Consider the following 26,452-nt stretch of genomic DNA (forward strand, 5'->3'; position numbering starts at 1 on the left):
TTTTAAATCAGGAATTGTGTTTGTGGGTCTGGTCTTGATCTCTTTCATATTCCTAACACGAATTTCAATTAAAATTATTATCCTTATGGTCACATATTTCACTGCCCAATTGTGATTTACCAAACCTAATTCTAATACACAATATTAATCTTCCCAAAAACAATATTTAGTTTAAACTATTAGCTTTGCATTAAGCTATTCCACAAAAGTGCTCTTTGTGACTTACTACATATATTTCTTATATATAACAGAATATTTATATTCCTAGCACTAAATTCAGTAAAAACTAATAGCCTTGCGTTAACACATCTCACATAAGAGCTCACTGGGACCTTATTGTGTCAGGAAAAAAAGCACATGGTGGTGTTGTTTTCAACTTGTTTCAGTCCTTTCTTTACTCTGTCATTATTCTAATGCAAAACACCTCCGTTGTCAAAGTCAATTCTTTTTTTTCAGGATCATTTTCCAAACCATTATGCCCTTCCATAAAGAATAGATCTGTAATGACCCGGGTCCCATTGTGTTCCAACCTACAGTGGGAAGCAGGTTTTCAGAAACAAGAAATGCAACATTGCTGGTGTGAATCCATCCCTGTACACATACTAATGAAATTAGGAAAGCTACAAGCTATGCGTAAGAGTCTCTGCAATCAAACCATTTTCGACGGACTTCCATTCAGTTCTTCTGCCATTGCCACCAATAGTTACCCCATGGCTTTTTCAGAAATGCTTAAGAATTCATGGGATGAATGAAAAAACAAAAGAGGAAAAGAGAGATGCAGTGGAAGTGTCATGCTGAGGTGACGACATGTTTGTTGACATGCCTAACGGACAAGATCCTGATGCAACAGGATCAGCAGCAATGGCTTTGTTTGCTCTCGCACTGCCGTCTTCAGTCGATGTGTCTGACTAATTATTCTGGATAGAGATGTTGTATTAGCTCCCCGGCTCTATGCAAACTGCCTGAACTCACTTCAAACTCAACGCTGTACTGCTTTCAATCTTCAAATAATCCCAGGTAAAAAAAACTTGATCTTTTCTATGCGTAACTTTCATGTCTGTGCCGCAGCGTCTACTATAACCTTGTATGAGGGTTATTTCCTAGTTGTGGACAAGAATGCAATTTGCAAGAAAGAAAAAAAAAGGGCTTGTATGAGAAAAGAACACCTGAAAACAAGGTATGTAGAAGCTACCATTATCGAGTGTTGTTTAACGTTCATGGTAAACCATATAAGATTTTAGTAAGTGAAAATACTTAAACTGATTATGCTTCCAATCGGTTGTATTAAAGCCATTCCACTGTGAATTCAAGGGCCATAATAAATGCAATTCATTGTATGTGTGTACAGTTTCGATTAGTGCACTTCACTTCACTTCTGAAGTATTTTAACAAGTACTCTTTTCACATATTTTTACCCTTACCTGCCAGTGTCTTGACAGCTCTCCTTTAACCTTGTTTACCTGCCAATGTGTTATTTGTTTGACTTTGATTTTCAGCTATGCAACCCACCAAATGATGAAAAAGTAAAGTGGGCAAAGAATGCCCCGAAACTCAATGTGCTTTTTTATGGCCTGTGAACCCCAATCTGTGGATATAACTTACACAAAACCCATGGAAATAGAACACACGTCTTCACGCACATGCTTAAACTAATTCACAAAAACAATATAAATAACGGCAGCGTGAACAAAAACAATTCAAATAACAAAAACGCAATTGAAATGTAATGTTTGTAAAAATCAGCAAAAAACTATTACAGTAACAATAGCCGCAATTGAACGATAACAATTACAAACATTTCTAAAATAAAGAAAAAATGTTTTTGCTTGATTACCCTGTTAAGATACTGCATCCAAATTTGTGACGTGACAAAATCACTTCGCCGGACCGTCATTCTAAAAATCGGCGTGACCGTGTACACAGAGAGAAATAACTGTACCTAAACAAGTAACACGGTTAAAAACTACACCGGCGTTCAACGGTGAACGCTGTAACACTCAAGTGACACTAGAAGTATCGTCTCGGGGCGCTCGAATAAGGCGTCAAATGCAGTTTGTTGGCGTGTTGAACGCGGCTAACCTGAAGGTAGCCAGGGGGCCGCCATGACAGCAGGTGACCCATCTCCGCTCATTCCGCGGCCGTAAAGCGAGGCGCCGTTGCTATGATCCCAAACAAACCCCTCGCGCGCACCACCCCCACGTGCTCAAATGTTTTCTCCAATGCCTGGCAACGAGGGGCGTGGCCAACGCGAGTGTTTAAAGGTACCTCTCACGCGCGTTCCCTCAGTTCAGCCTGCCGGTCCCTGCATGGCAACAGACGCGAGGGATTCCCCCGCAACGTCGCCCCGCTTGTCTTCCATTTTTTTAACAGCTGGTTTTGAATAAGAAAAGACAAAAAAAAAAAAAACAACCAAAGTTTAAGGAGGCGTCAACGACACTACTGAACCGGAACATGGCGGAGAAGAAACTTTGAAAAACCAGGTGTGGGGGATATTTAACTGAAAAGCGCATCGACGGAGCAGCCGAAGGGCAGGGGGGGACTCCACGCCGTCATTGATGAGGTGTGGACCGGGACGAAGTTCCCTCCGCTCACCGGTGGACGCTGTGGACTACACCCGGAGCTCTCCGCCGGGATTTACCATCTTCTGTTTGATTGCAGGCAGCCTCCAAATGACGTCGAGATGGCTTTAGGCGGAACCCTCCTGCCGTCCATATCCACCTTCGCCAGCCCCACTGTCAAGAGTAAATCCATTGGAAGTGCCAATCCAGTGAGTAGCCCGTGGCTGCATGCAAATACGCAAGAGAACAACCAACGTGTTCAGGTTGTTTACAGAGGAGCTGCTTGTTTCGAGTAAAATGGTGGGATCAGGTTTTGACAGCATAAACCTCGCTGAACCTCAGTTTCTTTTTTAACTTTTCATCACCAATAGGATACTGCTGCAAATACTTTTTAATGAAAGACGCTCATTTGTAAGCGGCACCGTATGACTGTTGTTTTGTGTATTGCGCATAGTAACGTGGTACTAATATATACATAGCTTGTACCAGTGGTCATTTGTGGTCATAAATGTCTGCGTTACCTCCCTCTAGAGATGGAAAGAGGAGTTGTCCCATCTTAAGAGACTCAGCGTGCCAACCGGAAGCAGCTGTTCTGATCCGGACCATCCCACCGCCACCAGCACACCGAGCCCCAGCATGTCCAAAAAAGACTCCGACCCCGACCTGGACTTAGACTACGACTTCATCCTGTCGAACTCTTTGCTGCAACAGCAGCAGCAGCAGCAGCAGGAGGAGGCCATGGCATGCGGCTCTGCCCAGGGCCTGTCGCCGTCCCAGGGCTCTTTCTCCTCGTCGTACCCTCTCCCCTCCCCTCAGGGCACCGGCAGCGAGTTGCTCTATACCATCCCAGACATCAGTGACGTTTCGCCCTCCGGAGGCTTCGTGGCAGAGCTCATGAGACCCGAGTTGGACCCCGCGTACCTCCACCCCACCAGCCTCCACGGCAAGTTCGTGGTCAAGACGACAATGGACCTTGGAGAATACGGCCAAGGCGTGAATGTAAACAAGGCCTGCGTCAACGCCGTATCGGACCCCGCTCCCTCACGTGCCTCGCCGCCCTTTACGTGCCACAGGATAAAGCAGGAGAACCCCAGCAACTGCACCATCTCGCAGTCGATAGACCTAAACCTGTCTTCCCAGGGCCGGGGCGGCCAGCAGCGCCCGAGCCACCTGGATCTGCACGGCTTTCCGGGCGGGGGCCGGGCGTTGACGGGCAGCAGGCTCTCCTCGTCCTCCTCCCTCTCCCCCGACCATCCTCTGAGCCGGGAGCACCAGGTGTTAGGACATCCTCACTCTCAGATTCCTCTACCTCCCCACGGATACCACCACGGCTCCTCGCAGGGCTTCGGCTCCTACCCTCCCCCGTCTTCCATGCAGTACCAAGGTTAGACCGCGTTTCTTCTCGCGTTATTGTGTTGAATCCCGAGTAGAAGAGGACTGTCATTTAAATGTCCATTAATCAAAAAAGAAAAAAAAAACATGCATGCAGTCTCACAAAGAACCGATTGTCAACAGTAATATAAAACTATAGTCTTTTTAAATATATCCCATAAACCATGTGGGTTTTAATTACACCACAAACCAGTGGCTGAAATTGGATTAAAACCTACATGTCACGGCCTCGGACAACAAAGACTCTTTTCATCATGGAGCTCCTAAAATCCGCCAAAATAGGTATAGGACCAGATGTTAAACAAAACATACAGGGGCTGTTTTCTTTGGCATTGATTTCGCCTCTGTGAGACTTTTTGCACGATATTAAGTCTTCTTCTAAAGAGGGCGGGTTCCCCCACAAGTTGTTATTTTTGTATTTGAGAAGAAAGCTGGTTTGCTCCGTTCAATTCCAAAGCCGACGGCGGAAAAAATAATTTCTCGGAAGCTGCCGCTCCCGTAGCCATCGACTTCAGGAGAGGAGCCGCGAAGGTTGACCCGCCGGTCGCACCAGCCGAAAGGGGAAAAATCCGATCTTGTCAAGCGGTTGTAACATCGACTTAGTATGAACGGAGAATGTCTCTCTCTCTCGAGATGGTCTGTTAGTGCAATGACGCCCATGACCTTGACCGTTTGACCCCACAGACCCCCACATGATATCCGCCGGGGATTGCTTGCCGGAGGAACCGAAGCCGAAACGCGGACGGCGCTCGTGGCCCAGGAAAAGAATCGCCACGCACACGTGCGACTACGTCGGCTGCGGAAAAACCTACACAAAGAGCTCCCACCTCAAAGCACATCACCGCACACACACAGGTAGGATTCCCAAAGAGATTCAGGGATGCCGCCGACAAGGACACCCCTCTTTCTCCAGGCGTTGCTTGCTTGGTGTTTGTTGCTGAGTGAATGATTTTATTTTTGTCTATGTTTAGTATTGGCTCTATATTCATCCGTATAAACAAATTGAAATTGTCCTTTCCGTAGATTTGTCATGAGGGAGTCCTTCTCCAAAAAAAAAATTGATTGATTGAATGATTGATTTTAGAATATACAGTTGCAGTTGGTTCTTAAGGCTTCCGGCGTGAAAAATATTACATTGCAATCATCTTGCTGATTCAGCTCTGGAAATACCTTCTCAGCTCGCCAAAGGTGGGACGACAAAGACCCCAAAGTCACACCTTCATATATTTTATACAGAGCTGTTTTGTACATTAATTTACATGTACATGTGCAATTTGCATTGGATCAGAGGGCTCACTGGCCCCCTAGTGGCCAAATCGAAAACTGCTTTAAAACAATGAGGAAAAAGAGAGGAAACTTTAAAAAAAAAAAAAGTACTTGGAAAAATAGCAAGAAGTTTCCTGGAAATGACCAAAAACAAGCCAAAAAAATTTACATTTACAAGACAGGTTTATTAGTTTTTAATACATTTAAAAGTGCAAACGAATGCTGCCTACAGTAACCGGAATGCATTTAAATAAAAGGGAAAATGTTCACTTTTTCTCTTGCTGAATAAAAAGTTCTTCTCATTTATTTGTTCAGATTCTGACGGTTCAACATTTAATTCCAAACAGCCTTGCAAAAAATTAAGTCTCCTGTGTCATTCCATGTCACATATCTCTGAAATACATGAAAAGTTATATGCAAGGAGCATATAATTGTTTTAATGTGAGTGCTTTGTGTACTTTCATGGTGTATGTTTTTTTTTTTTCAAGAGCACTTACTGTTATCGACCCATGTCTTTTAAAAATCACAAGTAGGCTTAGATGGGGGTTTGCTTAGCAGGTGCAGTGAAACAGGTTGACGCTGATCCTTGCTCAAATACAAACCCCGGGCCGATTCGCTCGGCCTTTATACTTCAGCTGCAGGACAGGAAGGTTTGAGCCATTTTAACCTCCGGGCCTCTGCTAACTACTCCATGTGTTCTTTGTGCTCCCGTCAAAGGAGAGAAGCCTTACCACTGCGACTGGGAGGGCTGTGGTTGGAAGTTTGCACGTTCGGACGAGCTCACACGCCACTACAGGAAACACACGGGCCACCGGCCATTCCAGTGTCAGAAATGTGACCGGGCCTTCTCGAGGTCAGACCACCTTGCTCTTCATATGAAAAGACACTTATGAAACCCAGCTGGACAAACCGACTTGGTGGCAGTGAAGAAGGCCTAAGAGAAAACCACCTACACGTTACAAACTGCGACCTTCGCTCTTTCAAAACAACACTTTGCCTTCAAGCCATTGTGAAGCAACAAGACAAGCTGTGGTGTTCACAGTGTTTTAATTTTCCAAAAAGACAAGAATTCTGTCAAGACTTGTGTTTCGACCAGACCCCTCAGTCAGGGCTGTAAACTTTTTATGAAAGGGACCAAAACTGGAATTTGTCTTATTTATGTGACAAAACTTGGAGGACCAGGTGCCAACAACTTTTAACTGGAAAATTATTCTCGTCATGGAAACCAGGAGCAACAGACAAAACATCTCCAGAGGCCTTTTTTTTTAATCAGCAAATGCCATTATACTCCCTCTTAACAACTACACACTGTCCAAAATACTGTATTAATATATACCTATATTTGTATATATATATATATATATGTATGTACATATATATATATATATATATATATATATATATTTCACCTGCAATGCCATTAATTTCAGGTACAATGTACAGAATGGTGCTCAGCGACACTCAAGAAGGTTTTTTTTTTCATGTTGGTTTTTTAAGAAAAGGTACCAAAGATTAAGGGAAACATACAAAAGGATGAAAACTCTGAAAAGTGCCATAGGGTTGTTATTGTGTTTCTTGGAAAACTCTTTTTTTTCCACAATCTGACTTGCATCAGGTGATTACTTCACTTTTGACTGGTGATGGCAATCTTCAATGCACTGCAGCTGCATAGTGCAATAATTTATATGAGACGTTCATATTTTTGTATGGAATGAGTAACTCTGAACAAAGATTTTTTTTTTAAATATCCAAAATATGTAATATAATCTTGAATTTTGTACATTTGTAAATAAAATGCTTTGATATTGTTTTTGTATCTCACTGTATGATAAAATCAAATGTATTTGAAATAATAAAACAACAATCTTTATACTCTTCCACTACACTTACATCAGTCGTTTTTCCCAGTGAAAACAAAACAGCATGGAACCCAAAAGATAATCACTTGTCAGATTGAAAGAAAAAAAAAAGAAAACGCTTAGTAGAGTCTCTATGGACATCATTAGTTCATGAAATTGGAGATTCCGGTAATGGTAATGGAGAGGCACATTTAAATGGAAGCAATAGCTCACAGCTGCACACAATATCTCAGATAATAGCCAGATTGCCGCAAGCAAAACAACACAATGTTGCTGTTAAATAGATTTTCAAAAAATACACTCCTACCATGTCCTGTTTCCATGGGGCTCTTTTTTCCACCTGTCAGCAGGAAGAATGGGAGAGACAGTCGAGTTACTGGCTGACATTCAAAAGTGACACTAAATCTGACTTTTTGCTGAAGCTCTCAGGTGAACAAAAGGTGAATGAAACCCATAAAGTCGCCACAGTGAGGTATTGTCTTCATGTGTTTGCCATATGATTGATTCTCCTTGCCGCATGGTAGCAGGTGTTTGACCCGTTTTTAAAAATCTTCCAAATGTGCATGATTTCTACAACATTATAAGGCGATAAATCAATCTGAATGCGTCGAATGACCTGCAGAGCTGGAATGGCAAGTATCAACGTTAATATGAGCAGTACTAACTCAGTATTTCAGCATGACTGGAGGAAACTTCCGGGGATTGACTCGCTTCAGTCTAATGTTGACCTTTACATTAATATCGTGGTCTCTGGCTCCCCCTTTAGATCACTGTTGTGAAAGGCACATTTAATTTTAAATGTACCAAGAGCTGTTCTTGGACAATATTCACACCTCAATTAATAATTTCCACATTTTCAAACAAACACTTATCTCAATTCATCTTGTTCTACATCTGTATCTGTAGCCAATGTCACGACAACAAGTGTACAGTCGAGTGTCGCACTAACTGAGAAATTTAAAACAAAATGGGGCAAATATTAAACCCTAAAGTTTGACCAAATATAATAGTTTAGCAGATAATGCATATAAATATGTGGTCATTCAATTTTTCATAAAGGCGCACAATATCTTGTCTAGTCTTTAGACAAAAAAAATAATATTTGTAACTTTGATTTTACTGCACCGTTAGTGTTAAAGGGGATTTGTTCCTCATTATAAGCAGCAAACAAGAGATGGATGGCATCTGAGATTTAATGGTCAGATGCTCCACTAGTGGATGGTGGAGGTTCTCTTGCCTGCTCAGACACCGGATGGACTGAGACCACATACAGTATATTTCACACCAAATTAATACACATTGATTAGTACGGAGGTAATAAATGTGTTAATGATAATAATAAATTCAAATGCCTGACTTTGTTCCATTAAAGTGCTAAGAATTCACATTTTTTATGTTGGAACTCTTAACAGCAACACACACACACACAAATAAAAACAGCAAAAACAGAAAATTTGGCTCATATTTACCAATTTTATTTTTTATTTTTTCTGTAAAATTGCCAAGCAAATGCTTTGTGTAGAAATGCCTTGGGAACTGCATTCAATTTCAAGCATTTTAACATTTTTTCCTGTCTCAATCTGGTTGCTTCACATGCACATTGCTGATTTGGAAGAGAAAAAGAACCAGTGCCATTCATGCTGCTTGTTTGTCACCACAACTTTAATTTGTCTAATCTAATTCTTACACACTCAATTTAAAATAATAAGAAAAATTAGAATGAATGCATTTATACAGTCATTTCAAACTTTTGATTTTCTAAAAAAAAGGAAAAAAAAAAAAAATCACAGTTCATAATCAAATCATTAAAGAAACAAAGACCGCATTTGTGATGCAACTTAGTGTACGTAAATTGTTGTGCAATCAAACTGATCACAAATGATCCAGTGTTATTAAGGTAATGATGTGAACAGGGACATGAAGAAAAGCCTTGTTTATATGTGTGACAGGCTTGTATATTTAATGTAAGCATCAAAAAGGTTGAATTACAGAAAAAAAAAAAAATCAAAGTAAAAATCAGTGTGACACTAATCGTCGTCAAAATTCTGTTGTAAAAGAAAATTTGCGGCCAAGTTTTCGTTCTTCTCACAAGCAAAGTAGGCCTGAATCACGAGGCCTTCTGGAAATCCAAGGGCTTTTAACTGGAGTGGAGAGATAAAAGTTGCATTTTAGCCAACGGCATTTTAACGACTAAATACAAACTTTGATGGAAAAGCAGGGATATCACAATAATGTGTATCATATTCATGAAATGAATGTGGATGATGATGTCTGCCTCACCCTTTCAATGGCCTCTTTCTCCTGAGGTGTGACCTGAATGTAGCTCATGGGGCTTCCGCCAGGTGCATCTCCTGCCATTCCACCGGCTCCTCCGCCTCCGCCTCCGCTTCCGCTTCCACCTCCACCTCCGCCTCCTGCCGGCACTGCCTCTGGGTTGGGTTCATTGAGCATCTGGATAAACTGCTCTTGGTGGTTGCTGATCTCCTATGGCGGTACATCAACAGTTCAGGCATAACTAATGACAGAATCGGTTAACATCCACACAATTGTGACATATTTAGTCATGAATAGTGTGTTGATTTTGTACTGAAATGTGAATTTTTAGGATCACTTCCATTTTCATTCATGAGTGAATGAAAGAAAATCGGACTGATCCCATTTGGATTTCGGGATCACTCTCTTTTTTCATTCATGGGTGTAGCTGCTGGAAGTCTCCTGCTAGTTTAAATTGTTGCACCAGATTGTTTATTTTTTTTATATTTTCTGATATCTACTCAACTACTTCCAATGTATTGTACACTTTCTGGTGAGTAAATGGAATTTTCCCCACGGTTAAACAAATAAATATTGTATTCTCTTTTAATTTTAAAATAAAAATGCAACTGTCTTTTATGTACAAAAGTAAAATCCAGCACAGCCGGTTGTTACAGATTATTCAACAGCATCATTCTCACATCAGCTTTGAAATGATGGTGACGCCAGACTTTTATTTACACCTCCAAATATCAGCTCCAAAAATCAAAAAAACATCCAGGCTTGTATATCAGCCATTGCCAGATGTGTCGATGCGCTCTTTATGTCAGTTCCCGTGAGCGATTTACCTGCAGCAGCTCAGGGTTTTCCCGTCCGATCTCTTGCAGCAAGGCGGGGAGCAGAGCGGCGTTTTGCTGGATCAGCTGTCGCATCACGTGGAACTGGGGTTGATTCCTGAGAAAACTCAAGGGGTTGCCTGACAGGACAGAGGAGCCCCAAAGCACGAGAGATCAGGAATGAAAGTAGAACCAAGAAAACGGTCTCCTTGGTGAGACTTGCGGTGGTCTTTTACCTCCCCCAGAACTTTGTGAGGAGCCAGTGGTGGCGGGGTCACTGATGCCCCCGGAGGGTACGACGGGAGCCGCACTGGCTGGAGCCACCGCTGAGTCAGGTCCTGCTGCCTGACCCTGATCCCTGCCTGGGATGCCCTGAACAAAAAAACAAACAAAAAAAAGTTAAACTATTAAAAGTATAAAAACATTTTCAAAACGTTTCAAACATAATGGACAAAATGTGCAAAAATTAACTCATAGTGCAGGTCATTTGAAGGATATTTAGTGACACTGGAAGTAAGTCTTCGACGACAATGAAAATTGAATTTTGTTATAGCACCATTAAATGACAATAATGCTGAAAATATTTTCTAACATTCTCTGAGGTCTAATCTTAACAAAAAAAAAGCATAATAATAAAAAACAAAAAAAGTGATGTGTAGAAGTCCTCTGGTCAATGATTTTATGTATAATGATTATCTGCTTAGGATTTGGAAATCTAAATGTAACACTGACAAACACTGTTTATATCATATTAGTTGTGCTGTTTGGTATTTACAGTCATTATGATATAATCCATTTGGAATGTTAAAAGAGAAATAATTCTTATAAACGATACATTTTTCATATTTCAGAGAGAAAAACGATGGCAACGAGCACTGATATATATATAAAAAATAAAATGTATATTTATTTAATATATATACATAAAAATATAAAGAAAGTCTCTGACACAATGAGACGTGCTCAAACCAATCACGGCAAAACATTAAGCACTTTATGGTCAGACAGCACACTTGTTACCATGAGCAGGTACTCCACAGCTCTGTCTGGATTGTTGAAGCTCGCCCTTAGAGCAGCTACCACCTGTTCCCTCTCGTAGCCCATAAGCATGATCTCTGTCACCATGGCGTCATATGATGGGCCCGTCACTAAGGAACCAACAGGCGCGCGCGCGCACACACACAGACGCACACACACACACACACACACGTTCAAAAAAGCACTTTAGTTGTGGGACAACCAGGTCTGTCTGCTCTGCAAGAAGAGCACTGTGACAAGTCACATCTAACGCCATCCCCAAAATATTAGGACTTCAAGCCAAAAGTCATTCCTTACTATTGATAGCTCGATACTTACCATCTATTTCTCTTGCAAGCTTAAACAGGCAGGAGGGAACCATCTGTCCTTTAAATGACTCAAGACTACAGGAACTTATTGAACTGACTATGCAAACCTGAATGTAATTTCAGACAGAAGCTTATGATGTCTATATTTCTTAAATATGGAGAATTAAAAATGAAGATATGACGATAAAATTGTCATTTTTATTCTAATATACTGAAATTAAAGGCAGTCAAGGACTCGCTAAAACTGAAAATGTAAAAATGGTTTTGCATCTAAATGTCAAAGTCATAGCCTGATGACTTTGCAGGCGGCAATATTAAAATGAAAATTTAAATGTGAAATGACTCTTTTGAGATGAGGTTGAACAGTGAGAAGAGACACTGCCAACTCCACATTACTGGTTGAGTCAAAAAAGGTCTCTTGGTATTCGTTCTAAGTAAAGACCTCTTTGCGATGTCGGTTGCACATGGCGGTGGAGACGGAAGATGAGCTCAGCTGAGCCTGGAAAGTGTCAAATGAAACACATCCACAATGTGCCAGCCAGTGCGTGGGTGTCTCAGAGAAGTCATTTAAGACATGGACAGCATACGCCAATACATGCGCACACGATTGTACGATATGATCGATGATGCCATATATCAACAACCGGAAAATCCCAAATATAAAATCGACTTTACCTAGATTTGAAACTGCGTCGTCGATTAAGTTTGTGTTTGTTGATGCCTCTGAGCTTCTGCAAGAGAATACGAATCTGGGTGAGGCACAGCACGCGTGTCCCCCGTCAAAGGAAGACACACTGATATCAAGAACAAGGTGAAAGGCAAACATCTACCCATCTTTACCCGACAGGGGGGGAAACTGTGACGGCAGCGGTCGACGGACTCTCCTTTGGTTTGTCATCAGCCGCGACGCACTGCGCCTTGTCAGAGCTGGGCGACGAGGTCGTGGGTGCTGGGGGAGGTGTAGTGCTGGCTGTCGACGTGGCAGGTGAGGGCTGAGCTGCAGCCAGGGCCGATTTAGGCTACAAGTCAGATTGACGAGGGGGGGGGGGGGGGGGGGGCGGAAAAAAAAAAAAAAAAAAAAGAATGAAGTCACTCGCCAGAAATCGTTTGACAGTCGCATAATTTCCGGTCAAAATGTTCTTCTCGTAGCAACTTGATTTTTTTCCCCTTCAAGTCCAGTTGCTATGAGACCTGGATGACTGAGAACCTCCACAGACAAGAATCATTATTTGTTTACCAAATGTGACCTCTAGGCTGTCTGATTTGAGTTTTTGGCCAACACAAGAGTTATTTAGGGTAACTCAACTATTAGGAATTCTTTTTTTTTAATCCCTTGCGGAAAATTCCTCTCTGCATTTAACCCATCAGAGATGAACCATGAGCAGTTGGCAGCCGTCTAGCGGCGCCAGGGGAGCAGTTAGGGGTTCAGTGATTTGCTCAAGAACACTTCGACACACATCGAACCAGGAATGTTCGATTCCAGGGACGATCGCTCTAATCCCCTGCACCACGCCGCCAGACAGATTTCTCCGACACGCTTAGATTGACAAACTAGGTTTGCTCCAAGGTGCGAATTACTTTCTGGGTGACATTCATCTGCCTTCCCATCACATTTAAGCTTGTTGTTTGGGAATTAAATATTCTAGTTGCTGTCACTTTGCAAATAATTGTCACTCGCATATGATGCAGGTATACACACACGGATGCATTACAAACATATGGAAAATTAATAATGTAATACACCTTTATCTGAGGAAAAGCTCTGTAATGAACACTGGAAAGAGGTTTACTTGATGCTCCTGTGGTTTTGCTGTACAATCATGACATGAGTTTTAAACAAACTACTTGTTCATGCAATATAGTGAACGAACAGAAAATATAAAAAAAAAATAATAATAATCCCAAACCTTTGTCACCATGACGACCACAAAGTTCTTCTCATCAATTTTGTAGTCTTTGAGGGCCATGTCATCGTAAAGGATTTTACCTAAAGTGGGGAGAGACAATGTCAACCATGTTACAATTGAAAAATGATGGTTCACACAACCGTATTGTAACAGAGAAAATTTGCCTTTTGAAAAGTGACTGCTTTCAGAAAAAAAAAGACGACTTAACGTCACAGGTTAATAATGGAACTTTTTCTTTCTCGATCATAACTGCACTTACTCAGAAATGTCCCTAAGAGACCAGCTTAAAAAATGAAAACATGGTGGTTGTCAGTGAACACACGTATTACAAATACTTGGCCCATCCCTTAAGTTGTTTTCTGTTTTACAGATTTGCTAATTGCTGGCGCCATGGCGTCATGTTCATGTCTCCTACAATTAATATTCTCCCTCAAGCCTTTTATGTCAATGTGCCATTGATTTATTAGCTTCGTCTCCGAGCCGGCTCTGCCTGAAAAACTAATCTAAATACAACGGGCTATCTTAATTTTGTTATGATTCCAATGAATAAATAGCCTGCAACGTACCAGCGTAAATCAGTTTCTGACCCGCAACGGGGAAGCTGTCCTTGCCCTTCTCCTGTTCAATCCTCTCTTTTAATTTTGTCACCTGTGAAAAAGAAACAAAACATTGTAAGGCTTAATTCTATCCGAACATCAGGCCAATAAACTCCTTCCCCCGGTTTATTCTCAAACTTTACTGCATAGAAGGTTAACAATTAAAAATGTCATGCCAATAAGTGCCATCACAAAAGTGGACGGACGAGAATCACCAGTGATATGAGAATGAACTGGAACAACGACTCCTGGGATAATAAAGGTTGGACTGAAATGACGATGGAGATATTATTGAAATATTTATGAATATTAATGAAAATAACCTTAACGGTTGCAGTGACGCGTCGTCGCGATTTCCAATAGAAATGCTGCGTTCAAGTACAGTACGTCATTTTTTTTTGCGGTCGTAGAATTGGGAGCAACTTTTTGAAAATCATTTTTAAGAGGGGATAAATATGACTTTTTTGGGGTGGGTTGGGAGCTATTTATCGGGAAATGTGGAGGTGAAGACAAACCCGTTCAGATGATATAAGCATTTTTAAACTACATGGACGTCAGGAGCCAGTGATAAACGGTTTGTACTGGTTTCTTCGACCGAACCTTTGCAATAACGGGTTAGCTAAAAGCTACATTCGCACTGAATGATATTTAAGTTAGGTATATGATTTAGATTTAACTGAAGGGTATAAGAGGGGTTACGTCACATGAATTTGTGGGTAAAAATGACAAGTAGTTTCCTTTTCAAGCATTTACATCTTGGGCTACGTCTAAATCCTGACACTAACAACCAACGTTACTCCTTATGTACGGCAGCGTTACTCAGTAGTGTGGCGCCAAAGCCGCACGTCTTACTTTATAAAATATTATAATCATTAAAAAAAGAAATATGTACAGGCCAAATAACAGATGTTTAAGCTGGCCATAAATTATAAGAACCTACTTCGAAATGGAAAAAAGGTGGTATTCGGCTCAGGATATAACCAAAACCACCCCCCCCTCACATGATTCTCACACTCACCGTCTCCTCCTCATCGATGTCGATTTTGAACGTCTGCTGTTGTAAGGTCTTCAGAGTTATATGCATTTTGTCGATGTAGCTTTTTCCCCAGCCAAGGTTTAAATTCTGTGTGTCTAACTTGAAACAATCTTTGCAGATTTCGTTGGCTCATTACAAACTGTCAGCCGCCATGACTTTACGCCTTTCTTCTTCTGTGATAGATTGTCACACAACACTGCCCCTAGTGGTTAGGTTGGGAATTGCAGCGCAAACTGCAGAGGTTGTTATCACTAAGAGTGTTGATAAAAAAAATCAAGATTGTTTTTTTTTTTGCTCACCTTTGCACTAGTATGAATTGCGTTAAAGAATGTTATTGTTCGCATACTGTGAAGTGGGCAGGGGGGTCATTGAGTAACTTTGGATGTCACACAGGAGATGCTGTGAATCTTCTTTCTTTTCCTCTGTGATGGTTGGCTTCATTGTTGTTGCAGTAAAGCCAAACAAACAACAGCGAAGTGACAACTGGACAGTGGAAGTAAGGCAACATGGTGAATGGAATCCGTTGTAAAACTTTGTAAAAAGAGTGATCTATGATGTAACATAGGGGAAGCTCACAGTCTGTGATATCCTGTTCACACACGCAATAAAACATTGAATGCATCTGTGATATACTACACAGAAAATTTGACATTTCTATGTCAACCCTTTACTCAGACTAGATGTATATCAATGAATTACACCAGCAAAGTGTGTGTACCATCTTTGTCATCTTTCCAAATGCGATCACTTTGAACTCAAAAAAATAAAAAAAATACAATATAAAGGGTGTCATGGTGGTTAGGTTCTCTTTTATGATCTTTGCTGTTAGTCTTTACAATTACCTAGAATTACCTATTCAGATTCTAACTCAGGTGAGTCTCCGGAATTCCTGCTTTTGTTTCCCAAATTACACACACATTAACATAACAACACTATTCAACCTAGTCGCTGCAAAACAACTCCTTTATTACCATAACAAACCTTCTTATCTCGGACAAACTTCCAACCCCAGCAGTTTTTTTTTTCAGGAAACGCCCCACAGTCTGGTTCAAATGAAGCCCCTCAGATGAGAGTTAAACCGTTGTTTTTTTTTTTAAAGACTTAAGTCTTGTTGCCATGACAAGATTTAAAACCTACCTTACTTAAAATACCACATTTTAGCAATACTCTCTTGTAGACCACACTGACTTTTATTCAATGTTGTTCTGAAAATGCTGCAGAAGAAAGAAGCCTGACATCGGTATTCATGCCGCCATCTCTTTGAGAGACTCACCTTTGTGCCATGACTACCATGTTATGACAAGAGGATAGATGCACTTCCTTTCTCAGTCTGTACACTACAGGACAGGAGGCTCATTTCCCCATAAGCTGCAGTATTTTTAGCTCAGCCTTTGGAATGGGAAGGTGACAAATATTAACTTTGAAGCAATACATACTCTATTGTGACTACTGCTTTAACAATGTCATGGATATCCTTTGAACATATTCACTCGTTGTTTTTTTTCCTGCAACAGTTGAATTTATAAAGCAAATTTCTTCGCAATATGCATGAAATGAGTGGAGTAGTTGTTGCCTCACGATATTTCACAAAAGTTAAGCGTCTCAGATCGATCTCAGACCCTTGCAGAACAGCTGCATATCCATCTGCCATCAGAGGTTTCATGAATCACAGCTCCTTCAAGCATGAGTAATGTCAGAACCATCCACCCAGCACTCTGTATTCAGAGGCTTTATTGACCTCTGTCTTGCATGGGGCCCAGCTCCAACTTTGAGTGGACTGCTAAGTGAGAGAGCTACTAAGCAGGATCTCGACAGATCGCCCTCACCAGACTATTTTTCCCTAGTTCTCATATCACTCACGCTTACTTAATAGGACCCAATGCACGGTTGTAGCTCACATTATCACTATCCCCTCTCAACATCCCCTCTTCACCCCTCATACTTTTCTGCCCACATGACTATTCCGTCTATCTCGCCCCCTCAGTACTTAATCCTTTCTGTGTTCCAGTTATTAGAACAGGAGCAGTGCCCTCTCCCGCCTTGGCGCAAGCATACTCTCATCAGGAATTCCTTGTGATGCTCAAGTCAGAAGCAGCAGTGTCCTCCTTTCCCCTCCCGACGGCGGCTGCGCCTCTTGCTCCAGTCACCAGGGGTCGTCAGTCTGCCACCAGCCCTCTCTGAAGTGGTAAGCCACCCAGATTACTGTCTGATCCCTGGTGACTTAGAGATATTTTTAAGACATGATGTTAGACGTGAAATAAGTCTCAGCCCTTTCTAAAATTGGCAGGAGACGACATGGAGGACATGTGTAAATCTGAGACTTTCAGTAGGAAGACACTGGTACTCCAGTGCTCTGTTTTTTTTTTTCTTGGTCATCTGGTAATGTTGATTAAAGGTCAGAAATTGTAAAATATATGGGGGAAGTAGAAGCATGGTGGACTGAACATGCTGATCTAAATGAGCATTAAGGGTGCATAAGTTGCAGTGTTTCATTCATGTAGGCTATATTACACAGCTGGCTTTTTCAGGGTTTGTGGTTGTGGTCTACAGAGCTCTTGAATGGTGTAGTTTGGAGTGGTGAGAGAAAAGGAAACAGGAGTGTAAGAGAGCAAAGGCCACTGAGTTACCATTTCCTGTGGACAGGCTGTCCAGATTATTATATGTTTTCCAACTGCAAAGGAAACTTTGCCTCTCAATGAAAATAGGACCCAAGTTGAACAAAAGCTTCACTCATAGCCACGGAGACACTGAAACGTTGGTGTATGACCCTTGATGAAGACATAGTCTGAACACGCAAGCCGCAAAACCTTTAAAGCAGGAGCTATGTTTATGTCGGCTTAAAATGCTTCAGACGTTTTTCCCTTCTTCGGCCGGCTCCACATGGTGAAACTTCCATTCAACTCTACTTGTTTGCATTTCTCAAGTGAAATAGCATATGGCTCTCTGCAATCCATGTGAAACTCAGCTGCAACATTTGCACATCTCTCAACCTTCTGAACCTCCTTTATAGCATCCACTAGCATAAATGGCTACATCAATTGTGCTGCGTCATCATTTGCTTTTGTATATTCAACTGGACAGCCCCTAATACTAGATCTGAGAAAACTACCAAATGGAAGATTGTCTCTTGGAAGTTGCGACGTTTCGCAGTTAGCCATTGTATTTATTCAAATTTGATAAGTTATCCATCCTCCTGATTTCTAAGATCAACGGGCGGGAAAAAAAAACAGACTGAGACTCAAAACTGCACATGTTCTCAATGGAATCATTAATAGAAACATACTGAATGGAAAATTAACAATCTGCCAGCCAGTCAGCAAATGTAACAGATAGGGTCTAAGAAACTGGTGTGAGGCTGGTTATTTTCACTTGATCTGGATAAATGTTGGGTTGCATAGAAACTACTACAAACTGTTTGCATGCAACGTGACACTGTGCCAACAATGAAGCATCAGAGGGCTAACATTAAATATGTTGTAATAGAAAGGTAAACATTTACCTTATACTTTCCCTATTTCACTTCTTCCGAGGGATACTTGTAATATTTTGGCAAATGTGCTGCCATGAAATCTAATACTCTGTAACATATCAAGTGCAAGATAGCGTGCATCATATTCCTCATTCAATCTATATCGGAATGAATGACTATGTCAATAAAGGTCGACAAAAAAGCCCAAGAGAGATTTACAGCCCGTATTATGTGTGAATATGGAGAGAAACAGATGTAACCTTTATCTGATAACTTTATTATCAAGTTAAAAAAAGACAATGAATTACAATATTTACAGAATATCCAGAGATAAATGGAATAAAATTGTAAACAATCATCCTAGGCAACATCACAACCCACCATCAGGTAATCAGATTTATATGGGAAGAAAGGCAAGAAGGATTCTAGTGTCAACCTATGGAGCCAACAATCCGAAGAGAGAAATGCATTGGAAACAAACTAAACATATATACAAGTATCCAGTGTGTTGTCAGCAGGGACTTAACTTTGGGTAAATTGGGAATATCACAGTCTACAGACTGCACACAGTGAGGGATTCATAGTCAGTTTCTATTAAAATGATCACAGAACAACAAACAGTTTTGCGTTGACAGCCTCATTACCCAGATTTACCCAATCTATTATCTGGTTTACATTGAGCTTTCAAGCTGGATGACAAGCTGCCTTACAAAGGTTATCTCTACAACAACAGTTTTACTTAAAAAATGTACAAGCTGGTTCTGTAAAACAGAAAAGGGGGAGGGGGCTTTGAAATTCAGCACCAACTCAACCTGTTTTAAAGGTACAATGAGGAGAAGAACATGGAGGGGCTGCTACATTCCCACATATCTGTTGACCGTGAAGACTAACAGCAGACGTACGTTTCTTACAGAGAGCTGCTGCCCTTATTGGTTATGAATACGTTCTACTTAATGTCAGAAATATAAGTTTGGAAATGATCTCCGAGGGATCATAGGTTGACTCACCGAGCCGAGAGAAGGACTCATCAGTTTCGGTAAATGCTTCCACAGGAACTGCTTTTTTTTTTGTTGCTTTCTTTGCCATGTTTTCCCTCTTCACAATAAAAGCATTGGCCATTAATCGGCGGAGAACTGCATCACTGGCCTTTACATATTTAAACATAGTACAACACAGCTCTTCGTATCAGCTCACTCCCATTTCAGTACAAAAAAAGAATTATTTTTCATTGCAACCAGACATTGTACAACAGGGTAATCATATTGGACTGGGGACTCAAAAAGCCCCTAAGGGTAATCTATTATGTTTAGATTTCTTTTTTTTTTTCTTTCTTTTTTCACATTTTTTTAATGGGAACACTCAAAAGGAAAAGGGGTTAAAGTATCCTTTCTGAAACACCACAGTTCAAACACTTAACAAGTAGTTTTCTATACATGGCTGCAAACATGTAGTTTACCAGGGTTCCATCCAGAGAACTAATTCCAAAATTCTATTGTCCAACCACAGATTTCCTGTTTCCATCTATGGTTCAATGCAGTCACAGCAGCAAACACAGCAGGCTTGATAAATATTTTGGTTGTGCATGAGTTCACAATAAAAGTGTATACTGTTTTTCTACAAATTTGATTTTTGCATTTTCGGCTGTTTCATGTCAAATTGTCTGATGTTGCTTTGTCGGTCGTATTGGAATTTGACTAAGATTTGACTTCATTGCCATTCATTCCTCATAAGGCTTTAGGGCATTCAAGCAGCAACTTCCAACAAATACAATCTCTGCCTTTTGTCAACATCAACAATAACATTACAGCTTTGTCTAAAAAGAAGCACACAAATGCAGGTTATGAACGTTGTGTCAACACAGGGTGAGGATTTAAAGGGTAGATTTTATTTGACTATAAAGTCAAACCTCCCATAACTGTCCTGGGTGGCATATGTATGAGATAATTGTGGAAATACGTCTAAATAAGGCTCGCCGGCAAGGTTACGCTTGTCTTTTCAGCGTATCCAAACGCTTCACTAGTACCGCAGGCCATAAAGACCGGGACGATGTCGACAGGATCATCAATACATTTCTGCAGGGGTGTGTTTTGAAGTTGGAGGCCTGACCGGCAGCCGGTGGATGGAGATGTGGAAAGGGAGGACTGCTTGATGAGAGGCCCTGATAAGGAAGCATATCAGGCTCCTAAAATTTCATTTGTGGTGCTCATAGCATTTATAGGATCTATTCTTTTCAAGAGGAAGGAGTTCAAATGAAACTAAGTTACTGTAAGGACTTTGGATTGGCCACCATAATTAGACACTGCTTCTGGACAGGGATTCTGCTTTTAATGCAATAGCTTTTCAGAATAATTCAATTCCCTCTCATTGTATTCGGTTAGAATCTTTTATTTGTAAATTTTGATAAAAACGGGCCTCAGACCGTCATTATATTGTTTTCTTTAAACTATGTAAGGGCTGTATTTTAAGGCACTTTTAATTTTGGCTGAAACACTCAACTAACTGCAGTGATCAACTTTTTTTTTTTTTTTTTTACCAGACAAGTGTTCTTTTACACAGGAGACTTTATGATTTGGCTTCTTGGCTCCATTTCTGGTTTGATGTTGGTCTTGTCACCCATTAGCATTTTTGCTAATCAAAACGTCCAATTAAAGGTACAGTGGTTCACTGAATTTGAGAAGCCATTTTCAATCACATCTAAACCGAGCCACTATGACTAGAAATTAATGCTCAGACATAACATCATAATATCAAACTTCTACGAGTCTGGAAAACAAATTTTTGGAGACTTCAGTTGGCATTTATGCTTTAGGTCTCTGTGCCTGCCGCTGATGTTAAGCTTTTTTTTGGGGGCGGGGGGCTATCTTTTTAAATTTATCATATCCAATTATTTTTAAATTTTTAATCTCGCAATGACTGTCTGTGTAGACGGTGGATTGGTATCCATCCAGGCGTCTATTCCATATTGGACTTTTTGCCAAAAAGTACTGAGGCAAAACTTGGATCTCAGCGCATCCATCGGCTTTTTTATTCCTGGTTGCAGGCTCATGACACCAATCCAACCTGTGCCGGTTTGACGGGTTGAATTTGGGCACTGAAAAGACAAACATAACCTCTTTCTTAGACGTGATGCCACTGTAGTGAAGACCTGTAGTTGTTGAACCCCAAACTCTTCTTACCTTAATGGAATTTTTTTTTCATCATGTTACATTAAACACATGTGTTGTGATAATCTGCTGAGTCCACAGGTCACCAATGATAAGGGTAACCCGGGCTACAAACAACAAAATGCCACGCAGGGTAAGGTTTATTTAAAGTAATCCCATTGTTTCCTTGACACATTTAACGGAACTATACGGAACAATAACGTAGTAAAATCAGAATGCTAAGGGTGCCACAGGCTGACGGCTTATACGCAGTATAATTTTAAGGGACCTAAAGTATAGCAATTTGCTACAAACATCGGGGTAAATTGTCAATATTGATACGAACAAAGAAACACAACTTGTGAATTTGCTAAAAATAGATAAGGTGCGACGCTTCCTCAAGGAATACTTTTACACATTTAACAAAGGCTTTGATGAATATAATTTCAACACGAACAAGAAAAGGTAGCTCTACAGTGGGCCGAGGTAAATGCTTTTGTATTATATTAACTTCTTTTAGGTAGTTTTGCGGTTTTGTAATTATAACATCCTAATTTCTTCAGCCATTTTTGGGGCTCCTTCAACATAAATAGGGTTGTTTTTTTTTTGCTTGTTGTTCTTTTACAGGTGGGCTCTTTCACTTTTGTTTTGACCAGAATGTCAGTAATAAAGAGGTCTGTTCACTATTGGTTACCAATATATTAAGATCTGTCCGAGGGGACCGCCCCGTTAAAAGGACTCAGCCGTTTTATGCAGCACAACCTAAAACTTATATATTTAACATCTAAAATCTAATAATGCGCCAACTCAAAAAAAGTCACTTTTTCCCATTTCGATCTTTTTTTTTGTTTTTTTTGTTTTGTTTTGTTTTGTTTCGTTTCCTTTTTATGTCCTATTTAACATCCAGCTCACTGCTGACCCTACCTAAGCTTATCATTTTCAAGCACAATATCCCAAGAGGCCACAATCTGTTTAACCAAACTGTTCATCCTTTTTGGTGTCAAGCATTTCTTTGTTTTCCATATACTGGCTTTCACTTTGTGATAGATCCTCGGAGTTCCCTTCCTCTTTTGAGTCGTTGCAAAGGTCCAATCCGGTGTCCATTGAGACCGAGGAATCGGTGGAAGATGGGGCTGAGGCCTCGACGGCTGAGGTGGTGCTGGTGTCCGTTTGACTGTTGTTAACCGTCCTGAGGAGGAAAAGCCCAGAGTAAGAACCAGTTTTAGGACGCGGGGAGACACAAAGATAAGTCAGATGGCAGCGAGGACATGAAAAGGATACTATTCATATAAAATAAATTGATTGATTGACAGACTTGAAGGAATAAAAGAAGGCTGGAAAATGAATCAGAATGTTATCGGGACTTCGATCGGGACAGTTTTCGAAAAGCCGAGAGAAGGAGCAATACTTGATGAAGGTGAAATGTGTAAAAATTCCATTTTAAACGCAATAATTCATTTTTTACAAAGATAGTAACCCATATGTCATATTCTACAGACTTGAGAAAATACTTGTGTTTGGTACATATCGATCCATGATCAGGAGCATCCTTTTGTCAGGGAAACGAAAAGTGTACCATAGGATCATGTTATTATATTGACCTTGACCACTGACCTATGTATGTATATATTCATAAATCACTCAGTATTAGAGGTTCAAGACAACCTTAAATACAAATAGTCTTTTTTTCTGTCACAAATGAAGGTCGATGGGACACCCCAATGAAAGAAAAGTATTGCACATTTACTGTGTTGGTGATGACTGTGAAAATGCATGTCTTTTGGACAGATTGCACTTTTCAGTGAAATAAAACCATGATAGAATCCTTTTATACAGCTCAAGGTGACCAACCCATACAAGACCTGGAAGTGATTTAACACTTCTCATTCATAACCTGCTGTTCTCCTAAGAGCTCTCTTAGTGGAGAGATGTAGGGCCAGCGTTAGAGACTGAATCTGGTCACATCAGCTGTTAACATCATGTTGATCATTTCAGTTGATTTTAATTTGTTTAATGTAATATCTCATACAATTAGATACCAATAATATTTCTAAAAAAAACAGTAAACTCGCTATTATAGGAAATGCTATAGTAGAAATGCTTTATTTTAAAAGCTCACACTGGGGCACACCAATGGTGGTTGCTTGTTTCTTGCCCAGCTCAGAAAGCGACTAAACTAAATTCATGGTCTTTTGGAAAGTAGGTTCAATATATTTATTTTAATATATATATATATATTGAACAGCGGCGGTAACATGTCTGAATGTAAATAACACTGGCTGCTGCAGAACTGATGTCAGGTTCGAACCTTTTCTTGTCAGCTGGGCACATCCCACCTTTGAATTATTTACTAGAGTTCCTATGGGCTCTGCTCTGGGTCCCCAGCTAGTTTCCACGGTAACAACATTCGTCTACTGACGAGACCCTAAAAATGACCGCACCGACCTCATTCAGGATTCCAATGGTTCCTTTTCCATTTCTTAAATATGCTTGTTTTGCTAAGTTTGTCTTTGGTAGTTTTACAGATTATTTATGTCTTGTCATAAACTCAGCAGTATTGGTGGGGGAGCCCATAACATTTTAGCACGGGCTAACGCAAATAGAGAAATCAGCAAGGAAGCAGAAAGAGCGTAGGGAATACTAACATCCCATGGCGGAGGACATGGCGTTCCCACTCCAAACTGTTGGTAAAGCAGCGACCACAGAACTCACAGGGAAGACGCTTCTCAGTGCCGCTCGAGCCGGAGCTACTGCTGCTGCTGTTGGTAGGAGACGCAAGGACGCCTGGGAGACAGTGAGCATATCATATTGACACGTGCAATGTTTACTTGTTCTAATCACGCAAACACTGATTAATCTTTTGCCAGAGATCGCCTATGGAGAAAGTCAAGCCGATGTCACGACACGTTAGATGTGTGGGCCGGCAACGACCACATGTGAGGATTTTTTTTTTTCTTTCTTTTTCAAGGTGGAGCGATGAGCCGAAGGGTGTTTTTCGATGTTCTTCCTTGGCTCAGAAAACCATCGCCGCTGCAGGTGAGCGCTGCCTCGTGAGCCGCTATAGGTCACACTATCACACCGGGAGACAACTGAGGAATATCAAACCTCAGCGAGCATAACCGCTCTCAGCTCAAAGCTCAACTTCAGCCGTCATCATCAAAATGTGGGGCAACAAAACTCAACATTAATTAATTGTAACATTATGGAAAAACAGCATCTATGAAAACGGTTATACTTATTTCATAGCTGTATGCACATTGAACTGTTTTTCACTGGTCTGTGGATCTTCTTGAGAGATGTTACTGGTAAATCCATATTTTACTGCCAAACCCCCAAAACGTAGATTTTTGGCTACAAGATAAGCGCCACTTTGCTCTGTTGCATCTGAGAGAAGGCAGTCTTCTCTACGCTTATCTTAAAAATATGTCAACCAGAACAGAAACCATGTAGATGGATAAATTGCCCCCCCGGGCTTGTTGAAAAATGTTTTTTTAATCAGCATTTTTAATTTCGTCGTAAACCGCTCAGCCAAGAATAAGTCAAAAGTACACGAAGTCCGTTACTCTGAAAGCGGGGCCACAATTATTTGGCTCAGGAAATGGAAAACGTATTATAATTTGATATTGAATAACAATGAGGATTTATGTATTCATTTCACCTTGTAAGGCAGGTCTTTCTTCTCCCGCCTCCTTCATTTCTTCGTCTTCGTCTTCCTCCTCTTCCATTTTGATGTTGTTCTCCCGCTCTTCATCATTGATGTCTTTCTCTTCCTCTCCCATGTTCAGCATCACTCCCATCCCGTCATCCCCCTCGGAGATGGCGCCTTGAAAATCTTCCACCATCCCCGAGATGTCTTGGTCGTCTTCGTCGTCTGTGCTGCTCAGTTGTTCTTTTATCATCTCCAGCTGGTCCAAGTCGACTCGCCCCATCAGCTCGAAGTTTCGGACCACCTGATCCAACAACAAAACAACAAAAAGCCTGGTAGGTACGTGAAGTTATCATTATTTTCCATATATTTCTTGAGCAAGTACCTTTATTCAAAAGGATTAGTCTGTAGGTTATAACCTCCTTTATTATTTATGTATCAGAGGAGCTTGAAAAAAAAATTATGTGAAATTCTGCATCCTGCAAATCAGATGTTTCAAATGTCAGCGTTTCCCAAAAGATAAAGAAAAAAAAAAAAGAGTCACAGTGACGCCAAAGTTTAAACCAGTGTGATGAAGGTGGTCTTCGATGGCGAACACGGAAAAAAAAAGCCTTTTTCTGAGCAAGACTGTAAAGGCGTTTGCACTGCAGGGTAGAAACCCACACCGATGAACAACAACAACAACCTTCTTTGGGGGTTTATCCCACAGTAACTCTATAATGCTATTTCATATGGGTATATGTTACATGTGGCAGTTCCAGGGACTTGAAACTGCATTTAGACACACTCATATCCAATTATTAAGAATACAGTTGATGCTCCACACTTGCTGGTTTAGTATTTTTGCCACAAGCCCCCATGCCTGATGCTTTGCTTCCATTTATTTTGAGTACAAAAGCTGCACTCCCAGTTTCTCCCAGTGTCCCTGGGATCAACGTGAGATCACATTTGCCCCTGACCACTAACCAGAAATACCGACGTTAAAATTACCTGAGGTTGAGAGACCGTAATTAATATGTTAAGAGAGACGAATTTGGTTTTGTGCACTGGTCATCCTGATAAGGGTTTAGAAATTGCCTCGTTTTGGGTTATGAGAAGAACCCTCAACTCCTCTCTATGACATTTACGCTTCTTCAAAACATACT

General features: G+C 40.8%; 3 protein-coding genes across 6 annotated transcripts in view; 1 reads left to right on the forward strand and 2 right to left on the reverse strand.

Moving 5' to 3' along the window:
* The first annotated feature begins 2,302 nt into the window (after positions 1-2,302).
* klf4 (Kruppel like factor 4) lies at positions 2,303-6,277 on the forward strand. 2 transcript variants are annotated; one of them, XM_086152093.1, is made up of 5 exons: positions 2,303-2,560; positions 2,659-2,767; positions 3,090-3,942; positions 4,635-4,805; positions 5,934-6,277. In XM_086152093.1, the coding sequence occupies exons 1-5, from the start codon at positions 2,556-2,558 to the stop codon at positions 6,107-6,109; spliced, it is 1,314 nt and encodes a 437-aa protein (XP_086008219.1). In that variant the 5' UTR covers positions 2,303-2,555; the 3' UTR covers positions 6,110-6,277. The 2 variants fall into 2 exon arrangements, with proteins under 2 accessions (XP_086008219.1, XP_086008220.1); XM_086152094.1 differs by having other exon boundaries at positions 2,303-2,480.
* Positions 6,278-8,528: 2,251 nt separating this feature from the next.
* On the reverse strand, positions 8,529-15,220 carry rad23b (RAD23 homolog B, nucleotide excision repair protein). Its single transcript, XM_086152084.1, has 10 exons — positions 15,032-15,220; positions 13,984-14,065; positions 13,418-13,497; positions 12,351-12,529; positions 12,186-12,241; positions 11,185-11,312; positions 10,401-10,536; positions 10,177-10,304; positions 9,356-9,559; positions 8,529-9,216 (listed from the first exon to the last, which is right to left on the reverse strand). The coding sequence occupies exons 1-10, from the start codon at positions 15,095-15,097 to the stop codon at positions 9,103-9,105; spliced, it is 1,173 nt and encodes a 390-aa protein (XP_086008210.1). The 5' UTR covers positions 15,098-15,220; the 3' UTR covers positions 8,529-9,102.
* Positions 15,221-18,780: 3,560 nt separating this feature from the next.
* Positions 18,781-26,452, reverse strand: part of znf462 (zinc finger protein 462) — a 54,988-nt gene continuing 47,316 nt past the window's right edge. For all 3 annotated transcript variants that reach the window (XM_086152096.1, XM_086152098.1, XM_086152097.1), the window contains 3 exons: positions 25,320-25,611; positions 24,307-24,445; positions 18,781-22,850 (listed from right to left, as the gene is read on the reverse strand). In XM_086152096.1, coding sequence (XP_086008222.1) covers positions 22,634-22,850; positions 24,307-24,445; positions 25,320-25,611 — 648 coding nt within the window. In that variant the 3' untranslated portion in view covers positions 18,781-22,633. The remainder of the gene's footprint in view (positions 22,851-24,306; positions 24,446-25,319; positions 25,612-26,452) is intronic.

The sequence above is a fragment of the Fistularia commersonii genome, chromosome 9 (genome assembly GCF_037954325.1).
Source record: "Fistularia commersonii isolate RoL2024-O1a breed Wild chromosome 9, RoL_Fcom_v1.0, whole genome shotgun sequence".
NCBI classification, from domain to species: Eukaryota; Metazoa; Chordata; class Actinopteri; order Syngnathiformes; family Fistulariidae; genus Fistularia; species Fistularia commersonii.